A 12571-nucleotide genomic window follows, 5' to 3' on the forward strand; every position below is an offset into this window, starting at 1 on the left:
GACACAGTTTCCTTTTGAATTTTGCATTGAGTTTCGTAGTTGGAATAACTAGTGAAGCATGTGTTTTCAGTTTCGCTCTCATTCCAATTTGGTTAGGTTTAGGCAACACTCTTAGGATCAGGTCTTCCACATGTTTTTTTTCTTTAAATGTGTCCAAGTACTTCCCAAACTATCACCAATGTCAAAAGTTAGAAATGAAAATCGACTGTTCATGTTAAAAAATTCAGAGATCATAACTATCCACTATTATGAAGATGCCTAAAACGCAACCTTTTACTCTGAGACGTGGGTTGGTGCCACTACTTCTAAGTGAAAGTTTCATGTTTGACCACACCTACAGTTAAAGATTTAGCGCTTCTGAAACTAAGGCCAATTAAAACTGCAAGCAGTGATGAACGGGCCCTCCACCCTTGTGCAGGTTCAGGCTGCAGTGGAAGCTTGTATGACTTGTATGTAGATTCTTCAGGTATGGACATTTAGTGGATGAAACCAGCCACGACTCTCTATACCAAACCATTCAAAAGTTATGGCAGAAAGTAGGAACTATCAGATATCGACCAATCAGAAGAAGGGTGGGCGCGCTTTTTGGCGTCTATCCTCGCCATGGTAACGCTTTTGACTGAGAAAAATAATGCGCATCGTCGCAGGATCGAGATGCACATTTTGATGTATAACACACCTGGGTGCACGTTACGGTTCGGGCTGCATTGACGGCCAAAGAAATGGCATAAATTGCTCCAAAATTACACGATTAATTCAAAATGGCCGACTTCCTGTTGGGTTTCGACCATGGCGCCAACAGACTTTTCTTTAAGTTGCGACATGATACAGGTGTGTACCGATTTTTTGTGCATGTACGTCAAACCGTATTGTGGGGCTTGAGGCACAAAGTTTTCAATGGGGGCGCTGTTGAGCCATTAGGCCACGCCCATTAATGCAAACCATTAAATATCACATTTATCACCAGGCCTGGCTTTCGTGAAAAATTTGGTGACTTTTGGGGCAAGTTTAGGGGGCAAAAAGGCCCTCATTTCGTCATTTCGCCTTTGCACTGTAAGTGCTCGGGCCCTAATAACGGGATGCAAGAAGGTAAGCTACTAAGGAGCATAAGCAACCACATACAAATATTTGTTGGGAAATCCCTGTTCAACAATAATTCAACCAGTAGCAATAGGTCTTTTCAGCCATTTTTTCATATGACTTTAAATATTACTCTATAAACAATAATGTTGTATTTATCTGCTACTTGTTAGCTGCTATTCTATTATCTATAAGCCTGCACAGAGGAAATGTTACCATTACAAAATTACCAAACATCCTCTGTGCTGCTTCAAGTCAGGGTGAAAAAATCTCTGAGCACCAATAAAAAAAAGAAAATCTGCAGTTATATTAGTTGTATCACATTATACAAAGCTGACTTAGTACATTTCAGTAAAAGGTTATTAGCTTGTTAAACTATAGACACATCTCAGATTATCGTTCACCTTTAAGATTACAACCAGCCAATTTTCAGCTGATGCCTCCACCACGGCGCAGCTTTATTCACCTTAAGGTGTCCAACATTTCCTTTCTGCCCACCACAGATCTCTGCACCGTAGGAGACGGCTCACATTGCTGACCATCACAGCTTGTCCATTACCCCGGCAACATTTTGTGGAAACCGTTGGATAATCTCTTTGTGATTCACAAATCATTATGATCTTCCATTTCCCGTGACTTGCAGATTTATGTACTTACTACTCAGTGTCTACCTGTGGTTACGAGCAGGTTGCACCTGCGGTTTAAACTGCAGTTATCTGGAACACAGACCAGCACATTAGCTTTATTTATTTAGGGTTTTCTTAATTCACAAACAGAGCAAAACTGCATCGTATTGGGGGCTTTACACGTGAGATTCAAACAAGTAGATAATTAAGGATGTCTAAATCCAGCTCCCAGAAACCTTTAGTGTTTAATGCAACATGTATGCAAAACTCCAGTTCAGAAAATGCGAATGAGCTCTCGTTTTATGCAGTTGTGTTGCACTGCCCTCCACAGCTCAAAGTGGGAAACTTTGGGCGGTGGAGAGCTGTAGACGTTGAAAGATCCCACTCTGCTCCACAGCAGATACCTTTCATATACAGGACTGTCTCAGAAAATTTGAATATTGTGATAAAGTTCTTTATTTTCTGTAATCCAAAAATGTCATACATTCTGGATTCATTACAAATCAACTGAAATATTGCAAGCCTTTTATTATTTTAATATTGCTGATTATGGCTTACAGTTTAAGTTTAAGATTCCCAGAATATTCAAATTGTTTGAGATAGGATATTTGAGTTTTCTTAAGCTGTAAGCCATGATCAGCAATATTAAAATAATAAAAGGCTTGCAATATTTCAGTTGATTTTTAATGAATCCAGAATGTATGAAAATTTTGTTTTTGTAATTGCATTACAGAAAATCACAATATTCAAATTTTCTGAGACAGTCCTGTATAGTTTTTGTTTTATAATTAAACCAGCTCCTTTTGAGGATGAATTGCATGAACCTAAAGAAACAGAATGATTTTTATACCAATAATTTACAATAACAAAAGGCTGTTGAAGACAACAGACATTCAAGTAACTTTTAATAGTACAAGCATGTTAAAATTCCTATTGTGATTTTTTTACCTGCTCTGATATGAAAAGTTAATAGGATATTTAACTTTCTGTACAACTGTTTTTCATTATTCATGAAATAACCTGAGGACAGTTTTGTCTCCTCTCCCTTCATCTTAAGTTCAGAAGTTGTATGTTTACGAACTGTACAGCAGTTTAGGTGTTCAAAAGTTCATTTATAATAAAACAATAAGTTCTTTGTTCTAACTGATTAAATATTGCGGTTAAACAGCAAATTCTATTTTCCTTTTGAGATGTAGGTGGCTGCAAGTAAAAACTGACACAAAAGTATCTGAAAGGCACATTGGAATAAATGTATTAGGTATGTTCCCCAACTGCCATGAAAGAGTTTTGATCACTAGAAATTAAATAAAAATGTAAAACTAATAATATGCAACTGTCCTTCAGTAAAGATTTGATCACTGCAGTGTCTTTAATGTGTTTTTAATTTACACTATTCCATGGATCAGAAGTCATTTTAAAGTTTATTTGGGTTTTAACAGTGTAATATTTTATAACAGAAGAGTATGAATAACAAGAATAAACAAAATACCACAAGACATTTATTTTTTTGCTTTAGTTAAATGTATTACTGCAGCAAAAACATGTCTATGTTTAAAACCAGCACTGCACTGTTTGCAACTCGAATGGATTGCATTTCTTCTAAAATATCTTACCATATCTTAGGTTTTTCTCTTTGCCCGTTTGTCTAAATGGTATTCCTGTGTCTGCTTTTTATGCACATACATCATTACACTGATCTAATTCTCTGTAACCCCCCCCCCATTCTGTTTACAAAGACAGCTACTGGTAAAGGAGTCCATCAACAAACTGGCAGTGCTGAAGAATTACAGGCACCCCATAAAAACACCACGGTGCCACTGAATGAACACCAGCTGCATGCAGTTTCACTTTCACCTCACTGCACAGAGAACATGTTTGTCAGATCCCACATTTACACAATGGAGATTCTCCCACACGTTAACAGGTGAAGTGGTTTGCCGCAGCATGATCACCACACAATTGCAATTGCAAATATGATTCACTCTTAAATATGGTATTAGTCATTTCTCAGGAAAATGCACTAGCGTCTGAATAAAAAAGTGTCAGTATAGGTGGGTTTTGCAAATGATTAATCACATGTGTAATTCACTTCATAGTAATGAATCAACTGTATATAACAGGACATGACAGTATTTGGCTGCTTTCAAGGCAAAAGTCTGACCTCTTTAGAAACTGTTGGCTGAATCCATCTTTTCTTGCCAATTAGAGAAAGAAAAAGCCTTCCTACTTCATTTTTGTCTTTATTTCCATAAATAGTTTTCAGGTATTTAACCTGAACCAACAGTGTTTCAGCTGATCTGAGAATTTTACTGGAAAGTAGTGCAAAGTCAAGGATCCTTCTTATCAATGCAACATAAAGAGATGCATAAATATATGGAGACAGAGTGAATATGATGAAAGTGAAAAGTGAACCCCTTTGACCAAAAACTAGCTATGTAAATTAACACGTGAAATACCCAAACTCTCAGAGCAGTACAAAATGTAGATTACGGTATATGCATAATGTTACTATAGAAACCATTTAATCAATGTTTTGTAATTTGCCCCAATCTATTGAACCTCTGATAAAAGGTACTATAACTATACATGAGTTGATCAGAATACTTTTCCATATTTGCTTTATCCACTGACAAGATGCACACACAGCACTCCAGACGGGTCACTAGTCCATCACAGGTCTTTTGTTTCCACATTACACACACATTCCTCTTTCACAACTGCACACCAATTTTCACTTTATCCAGAAAACTCTCATCTTAGCCTTTTCCTCTGGCTAGAACAATGTCTCCCAACCTGGGGTCCGGGCCCCCCCTGGGGGTCGCCAGAGATCTCTGGGGGGGCGCGAAACTTCTTTGAGGATATGCAGTTGTAAAAATTATATTTGCACATGTTAAATAAATACAAAATCATAATAACACACCTAATGGAGTACAGTAATCCAAGTCTCTATAAACCCACTTAGAAATATGTTTTGGTCATTTTAAAATACTAAGTTATTTATCAGGATAAAAACTTAAAAAATCATTATTCAACATTTAATCATACTACTAATCCGACAGGTTGTTAAAGGAAAAATTTAAAAAAAAATGTACGTCTCATATTAAAAGAGACATTTTTCAGAAATTATTTTATGTCCTTGCAATTATTTTTTGTGCGTATTTTATACATTGGTGACACAAAAGGACGGTGAGAAAAACAAAGTACAGGGTAAACCAAAGAGAAATGTATAAAAAAAAACAATGTTCATTTTTACAATTAAAGATTTGTAACGAATCACTTTACTCTTTTGTTGCTAGTACGTACGGGTCGGCGGGCCCGGCTGGTCTTAGACACAAGTAGGGGGGGAACAAGGAAAAAAGGTTGGGAACCACTGTGCTAGAACACAGAGGCTATGTACTTTGTACAAGAAGGTCCAGTCATCCATTTTCCCGAGGCGGCTCCGGTCATTCAACGTTTGTAACACCATGCTGGAAATGTTATGTTGTAGCCAGTACCATTTTCTCTGCCGTTGCTGGGGCAACAGACGCCAACCAGACCAGCAGGAGGGCTGGGTCCTTACTGGGGGTTCAGCTGGTGCTGGTGTCTGAGGGGATGCTGCGTAAACTGCAGTTTCCTGGACAACAACGCTCACCCTCTCCCCCAGGTACTAACCTCGAGCACAATCTATTTCAGAAACTCTCATCCCACCCCCCGGTGTAACACGGAACGCCAGAGAAAATTGTTTCTTCCTGTGGCCATCAGACTCTATAAAGCAGCTACTCCTGCCGTGAGAGGGAGAGACACTGTAGCCTGATGTCAATCTGCACTTAACCAATCCTCACATCACTTCACTAGTTGTACTGTTACTTTAAGTTACTAATTACTTTGGCCACTGTTCCACTGTCTCCTTATTTTGAAAGTACTATTTTCCTGTATTACTTTGTACTTCAACTGTTGCACAGCAATTTCGCTTAGGATAAATAAAGCACCTGGAATCTGCTAGCAGCACCATGGCTACTCCTTTAACCAGTCAAGTCTCTTTAATCCATCCATCTGTATCTGTCCTACAGAAAATCTTCAACTATTTCTTCCTGTAACTTAGTCTCTGCTACCATCTTGAAACCATAAAACAAAAAAATTCAGAATATCCTAGACGATTCCAGTTTTAATTTATAAAAATAAATTAAAAAAAAACCCACACACCTCTCAACCATAAACATTTTATACAGAGTTCCTGCCAGTTTGTTATAAGCTTTTGAATTATTACAGCATCTCTCATTAGACCATTATTTTCAGAAGACTAAAGATGATGCACCAAAAGAAACAATCTAGCAAGCCCAGCCCAATCCAGCGATTAGAAACAAATACAACCAAGACAAAAACCCACACAGAAAGATTAAAAAGTTCATATTTATTTCAGAAAGGGCAATATCATAAATACTGAGCAGCACACTGGTAGTCAAACCAATTGATAAGACTTGCTCTGAAAGTAGGCAGAACCACAGAACCGGATCAAATCTAGGTTCCCAGACTCAGTTGGAATTTCATGCACATGAAAATACAGTCAAATGCCATTTAACCCAAGCAGCAACAGGTCACATAACCATTGGCATTCCAGAGTCAAACTAAATTTAGGATCCTTGTATTCTGCCTGCGTGATGTCATTTAAATCTCCACTTTTAATCATACAACACATGATCTAAAAGCTGGAATATCCAAACAGGTTCAGCAAATTTGTCAGGTGGAATAAGTCAAAAGGTTTCTGGCAGTTGGAGTGATGCTGTTAACACATGCCGAAGTCCTCTCAAAGGACAGGGTTATTTTTTTCTTTTTCTTCCTTCGACACATACAGCATTCCACAGCTGCTGTTCATAGTAGTCCATTCAGGGTCCAGCAGGAGCAGGCAAAGGCAGCGACCACAGGAGAGCTTTGGCAGGATGAAGCTGATGTGATGACTGAACAAGGGCTGATCTTTGCGGAACCCAGGAAAATCTCCCTTACGCTTTTTGAGTCGGCAAAGGACGTCGAAACAGCAAAATGTGTGGTTCTGAAAAATCAAAAAAAAAAAAAAAAAAATTAATAAACACATACATTAAAGTCTTGCATGATTTATACATAAAAAAAAAAAAAAAAAAAAAAAAACAACACACACACACACACGTTAAAATTCAGAACTAGTGCACAAAGTGTATGTATGAGGGAACCATTCTGAGCGTTTGAGTGTCATCATTACAGCTTTCCTCAAAAGGAAAAGCCCAGGTACTACTACTCGTACTGAAATTGACCTGGATCAAGTTTGAGTGTACAGGACTGTCTCAGAAAATTAGAATATTGTGATAAAGTCCTTTATTTTGTGTTACAAAAATGTCATACATTCTGAATTCATTACAAATCAACTGAAATATTGCAAGCCTTTTATTATTTTAATGTTGCTGATCATGGTTTACAGCTTAAGAAAACTCAAATATCCTATCTCAAAAAATTAGAATATTCTGGGAATCTTAAACTGTAAGCCATAATCAGCAATATTAAAATAAAAGGCTTGCAATATTTCAGTTGATTTGTAATGAATCCAGTATGTATGACATTTGGTCTTTTTTTTTTTTTTTTTTTTAAATTGCATTACAGAAAATAAAATACTTTATCACAATATTCTAATTTTCTGAGACAGTCTTGTATATATTAAAAAAAAGAAAGCATATAATTTATACATACACACACAAGTTAAAATTCAGAACTAGTGCACAAAGTGCATGAATAAGGGAACCATTGTGAGCGTTTGAGTGTCATCATTACAGCTTTCCTCAAAAGAAAAAGCCCAGGTACTACTACTCGTACTGAAATTGACCTGGATCAAGTTTGAGTGTATATAAAAATGTTTTGGCAGCTTCATGTCAGGAACATCCACATGTATGTGAACAATGCCTAGGTTGACTTTAGTAACTATACCACTCAATCGGATATGGATAAGAGTATTTACAGCATTGATATTACTGACAGTCCATATATCATCATTATTGCTGTTGTCAGACAGTCATGTTGTATTAATGAAACCCTGCAAAGCTCAATGCATATTACTGCCAAAGAATGTTCTAGAAGCTGCTGGATCATGGGACTTTTTTTAGTCAAGACATGGCATATCATTTGAGGTAGCATCAACTGACTTAATGACTGCCATATCTAATACATGAATGCACGTTAAGAATACAAGTCCAGACAAGTTTGGGCAAATGTCTGCAGTTCATCCAGGAAAATTGCATCAATCTGAATACAAATCTTTGCTGCTCATTTCTATATTGTAGTCAATACATCCAATTTTCAGATTATTTGTAAAATAGCACACATAGGAAGTCATTCTGGTTCGGTTAACTGTCACCTGTGGTGACAATATATATTGTTCCTGGATTTGCACGCACTGTGGTTGTGAAATGCATCTGCATTTCACAACCACAATGTGTGTAAATTTAGGTGAGGTGGACTGTAGAATCATTTTTATTATAATTTGATATAGGTCTTTTGTTCATTGTTTTGGTTTAAATGTTGAGACAGGAGGAAGCCTTTATATATAATAAAAAAATAAATAAATAAATTAAAAAAAGTCAAGTTGTTAAAGAGAAACAGGTGTGGCATTAAATAAGTTTTCTTCTTCCCACTCCCTTTCGAGTTTTAACGAGTTAATTTGTATTTTGAACCTGCACCTGATAAAGGTATTAGTTTAATTTTCTATTGCACGCAGGTTACTTATGTTATGTTGTATTGCTCGAGATAAATATGAATTCAAAAATTCTTGCTGGGATGTAATATTCAACAACAGACCTTTTCAAGCCAATTTATATTCATACGGATCAATAAGGAAACATGTCAGTACAGGTACAGGTTGTCTTTCCATATCTAATTTCCTTTGGTGGTTAATTTCAGAGGAATGCATGAACCATAACAACAACAACAACACTTCACATTCATAGTTTGTTGTAACACTAATAATTACAATATTAAAAGTTTGCCACACTTGATCCCAATCAATAGCTGTCAGTATTTGACGAAGATACTTAATGAAACGAATCGCTTGCTTGTAACTAAGCTCAGAGTAAAAACATACAAGACACAATATTACAGACAGTTTATCCCTTTCCATTTTCCATGTGTATAGTTTTACTTGCCTGGCTGGTGGATCATAGGGTTGCCACCCGTCCCGTAAAATACATAATTGTCCTTTATTTGAGAAAAAAAATGTTGCGTCCCTTATTGAACTAATACGGGACGCAATTTGTCCCATATTTTCATTAACGCCCCATACACATGTCTGTCACACACACACACACACACACACACACAACACTAAATGTATCAATAATGAACAAAATAAATAAAAACACAGGAAACATTAAGGCCAGCAAAGTCTCTGTGGCGGGACAACAGGATCTGCTGCGTCTGTGCCCAGATCTTTCTATGTGTGTGCCAGACAGCGGCGAGGACTCAGGCTTCACCTCCAGGTAGGGGTTGGGAATTAAAAGTTGCGTTCCGTATTGAACCAATACGGACATATATTATGCTCTTATTTATTGATGTCATAATATACAGGTGAAGGTCGGAAAATTTGAATATATTGCAAAACGTCATTCGTAGTAAATATAACTAAAAAGGTGAAACAAATATATTATTTCCCCACTACATTCAAAGTGAGATATTTCAAGCCTTTATTTGTTATGATTTTGTGGTTATGGCTCAGTTTATGAAAACCCCAAATAAAAAATAAATTCGAATATTTTATGAAATCAAACAATTCAATCATCAGAATTATAACAAATAAAAGGTTTAACATATCTTGCTTTGCATGTAATAAAGACTAGGTAATATATTAGTTTCACCTTTTAAGTTGAATTATTGAAATAAATTAACTTTCACACCATATTCTAGTTGAATTTTTTAAATAAATTAACGTTTACACCATATTCTTCCCCTGTAGGCTATATTATACATCTGGGCTGATGTGGACATACGTAGCATAGGAGGCTATTTCAGTTGCTAGTATGGTTGGGTGTCTCTACAGTCATGGAAGTTCAATGCTATTAAAGCACTTTTAACTTTAAATCAAAGCATTTTGTTTTTTCGTATAAAATAAACACATTTTTATTCAGTTTAGAAGTTTTGGGGCTTTTTTTTTTGGCTCCTGCGCTGCTGAAATCAGGGCGTCCCTTATTTCTATTTCTGAAAGGTGGCAACCCTAGTGGATCATGTAATATTTGTGTATGGTTGTACTTGCCTGGCTGGTGGATCATGTAATGAACCCATCCCTGGCTCTGCTGGACCCCCAGGTTCCTCCACTCCGACTCTGACATCAAATGGGTTTTTGGTACACGTTTCGCAATATCTTTGGGTAACATTACATGCCTGCAAAAAAACAGAAGTATTACATTTAGAGTATCTGGTTACATTACGTAACGTATACTTCACAATGGGTTTTCCTTTAAAAACAAAATACCAAATGGAGTTAAACCCCACAATGTGCAAGCATGAGTCGTACGCACCTGTATTCGTATTTCTCATCGTCATATTTATCAGAATAGTAGATCTGTTTGTGGGACATGTCGGAAGCCTAGCAGAGAAGTGTAAAGCATCAGTTAAAACGCAGAAAGATCAGTAAGAGGGCCTTAAAAAGAAGCTATCAGGCTAACAGCGAGTCTTAGCTGTTGCTAAGCTAACTGCTTTCACAACAACCAAGAAAAAACTCCGAGAAGTTTCCTAACTGCAAACCTAACAATTCAGATTTAGCAATGCGGTCCACAGAGTTTTAAATTACCTTATGTAGGTGACACACTATAGTGGTATTCAAAGAATGAAAACTTTTTCCTGATATTTCGCTTCCGTCGACAGCGACACGATCGCTCTTCCTTTGTTTCCCTCTTGAATGTTGGTAAACCCGCTCCTCCTCGTTCAAATAGAGCTGGCCTGCTCCCATTGGTCAGTCCGGCGGAGAAGCTCGCTCCTCATTGGTTGATTCACTGTCAAACCACAGGAAATGACGTCACGTTTGTGTGGCTTTTTAATTGGTCCGTTTTTTGGAGGAAGGACTTCCTTATGTTCCATATGTTCCGACCACAGGTTTTAAAATCAGAATCAGAATCAGAAAGAGAAACATTTGGCCAAGTCAGGTCAAACAAGACAGGGAATTTGACTCGGTTATTTTTGCTCACTGTACAGTAAATTAATTGTACAGTAAGGCAAGGCAAGTTTATTTGTATAGCACAATTCAACACAAGGTAATTCAAAGTGCTTTACATCGACATTAAAAGCAGCAAGACATAATTAAACAGTAAATAGCAAATAAAATGAAATAAAATTATGAGAAAAGAGGTAAAATAATAATAATAAAAGCACAGGTTGCTAATAACGAATAAATGAAATAAAATTATAAGAAAAGAAGTAAAATAATAAAAAGCACAAGCTGTTAAAAATAAGGGCAGTAGAGTACAGCAGGTAAGTATTTAATTTAAGAGTACGCTTCAGTAAACAGTAATGTTTTTAGGCCTGATTTAAAGGATCTACAGTTGGAGCAGACCTCAGGTCTACAGGAAGTTTGTTCCACCGGTGAGGAGCAGAATAACTGAACGCTGCCTCACCTTGCTTGGTTCTGGTTCTGGAACCACAACAAACCAGATCCAGATGAACCTCAGGGGTCTGGGAGCTTCATAGGAACTAACAGATCCAGATGAACCTCAGGGGTCTGGGAGTTTCATAGGAACTAACAGATCAACCATGTATTTTTGTCCAAGACCATTTAATGCTTTGTAGACCAGCAGTAGGATTTTAAACTCTTTCAGTCAAAGTCTATCAGTAAATAAATTTAATAAATGTACTGGAGATTTTCCGATTTCTGACGCATATTTAAGAAAATAATTTTTATTTTTTTTTTTATTATATCTGACAGTTTTGGCTTCAGTAACCTCATATTTTAAAAGTCCTTGACAAAAAAATAAGTATTTTAAAATGGTATGCAAGTCTGGTTGATAAACCAAAAATAAATAAGAAACTGTTTTGGTTATAAGTAAGTAAATTAAGTACATTTTATTTATATAGCACCTTTCACAGACAACGGAATGTCACAAGCTGCTTCACAGAAACTAAAACAACATCAATAATAACACAAATAAAACACGACAATAAAAGTAGTAGTACGATTAAAAACAAGACAAGACAATTATGTCATCTTTCAACTAATTTTGTTCAAGCAAATTGGTCAGAAATCCAAAATTCCATTTTAAATGTCAGAGTTTTTTATTTTCATTTTAACTAAACATCTAGTTGATTGGAAAAATTGTTATTAGAATAGACCCCTGTGACCCTAAATGGAAATAATCAGGTACGGATGGATGGATGTAATGGACTCTCCAGTGGATTGGCTCTGGATCAACCCCTGTGACCCTTAATAGGATGAAATGGTTTAGATAATGGATAGAAGAAACAGTAATCCGAAAAATGAATTTGTTGTTTCTCCATGTGAAATAGTTGGGCCCTCTTTCAATCAACTGCTATTATTATATTAATACAAGCATAATGGTTATTTTTTTTCAAGCATTATTACACAGGGCTGATTTTCTGCAGAGCAATGTAACTATTGAGCATTGTTAGTGCTTACAGTTTCCTTTTTACACTTCACTGTTTTAACTAATTATATTTCTGCTGGCTTACTTGATAAAAACTGATGTAATGGAGCATTTTCACAATATTAAGCACCGGCGTATTTCTCCCATCACTGGCTCTGTATAAATTAGACTTTGCAAGTAAGGCAGTCACTCAATATTACCATTTAAATTAATAGAAAGTGAACAAGTAATAGCAGTAGAAAAAAAAGTATGTATACTTTGAATTATTTACTAGTACCAGTA

General features: G+C 36.4%; 1 protein-coding gene across 1 annotated transcript; it reads right to left on the reverse strand.

Annotated features, from left to right (window-relative positions):
* Positions 1 to 6081: 6081 nt before the first annotated feature.
* LOC133461032 (cyclin-dependent kinases regulatory subunit 1) lies at positions 6082 to 10605 on the reverse strand. Its single transcript, XM_061741784.1, has 4 exons — positions 10486 to 10605; positions 10214 to 10281; positions 9949 to 10076; positions 6082 to 6732 (listed from the first exon to the last, which is right to left on the reverse strand). Exons 2-4 carry the CDS (start codon positions 10270 to 10272, stop codon positions 6683 to 6685), a joined length of 237 nt encoding a protein of 78 aa, XP_061597768.1. The 5' UTR covers positions 10273 to 10281; positions 10486 to 10605; the 3' UTR covers positions 6082 to 6682.
* Positions 10606 to 12571: the final 1966 nt, after the last annotated feature.

The sequence above is a fragment of the Cololabis saira genome, chromosome 15 (assembly GCF_033807715.1).
Source record: "Cololabis saira isolate AMF1-May2022 chromosome 15, fColSai1.1, whole genome shotgun sequence".
Classification (NCBI taxonomy): domain Eukaryota; kingdom Metazoa; phylum Chordata; class Actinopteri; order Beloniformes; family Belonidae; genus Cololabis; species Cololabis saira.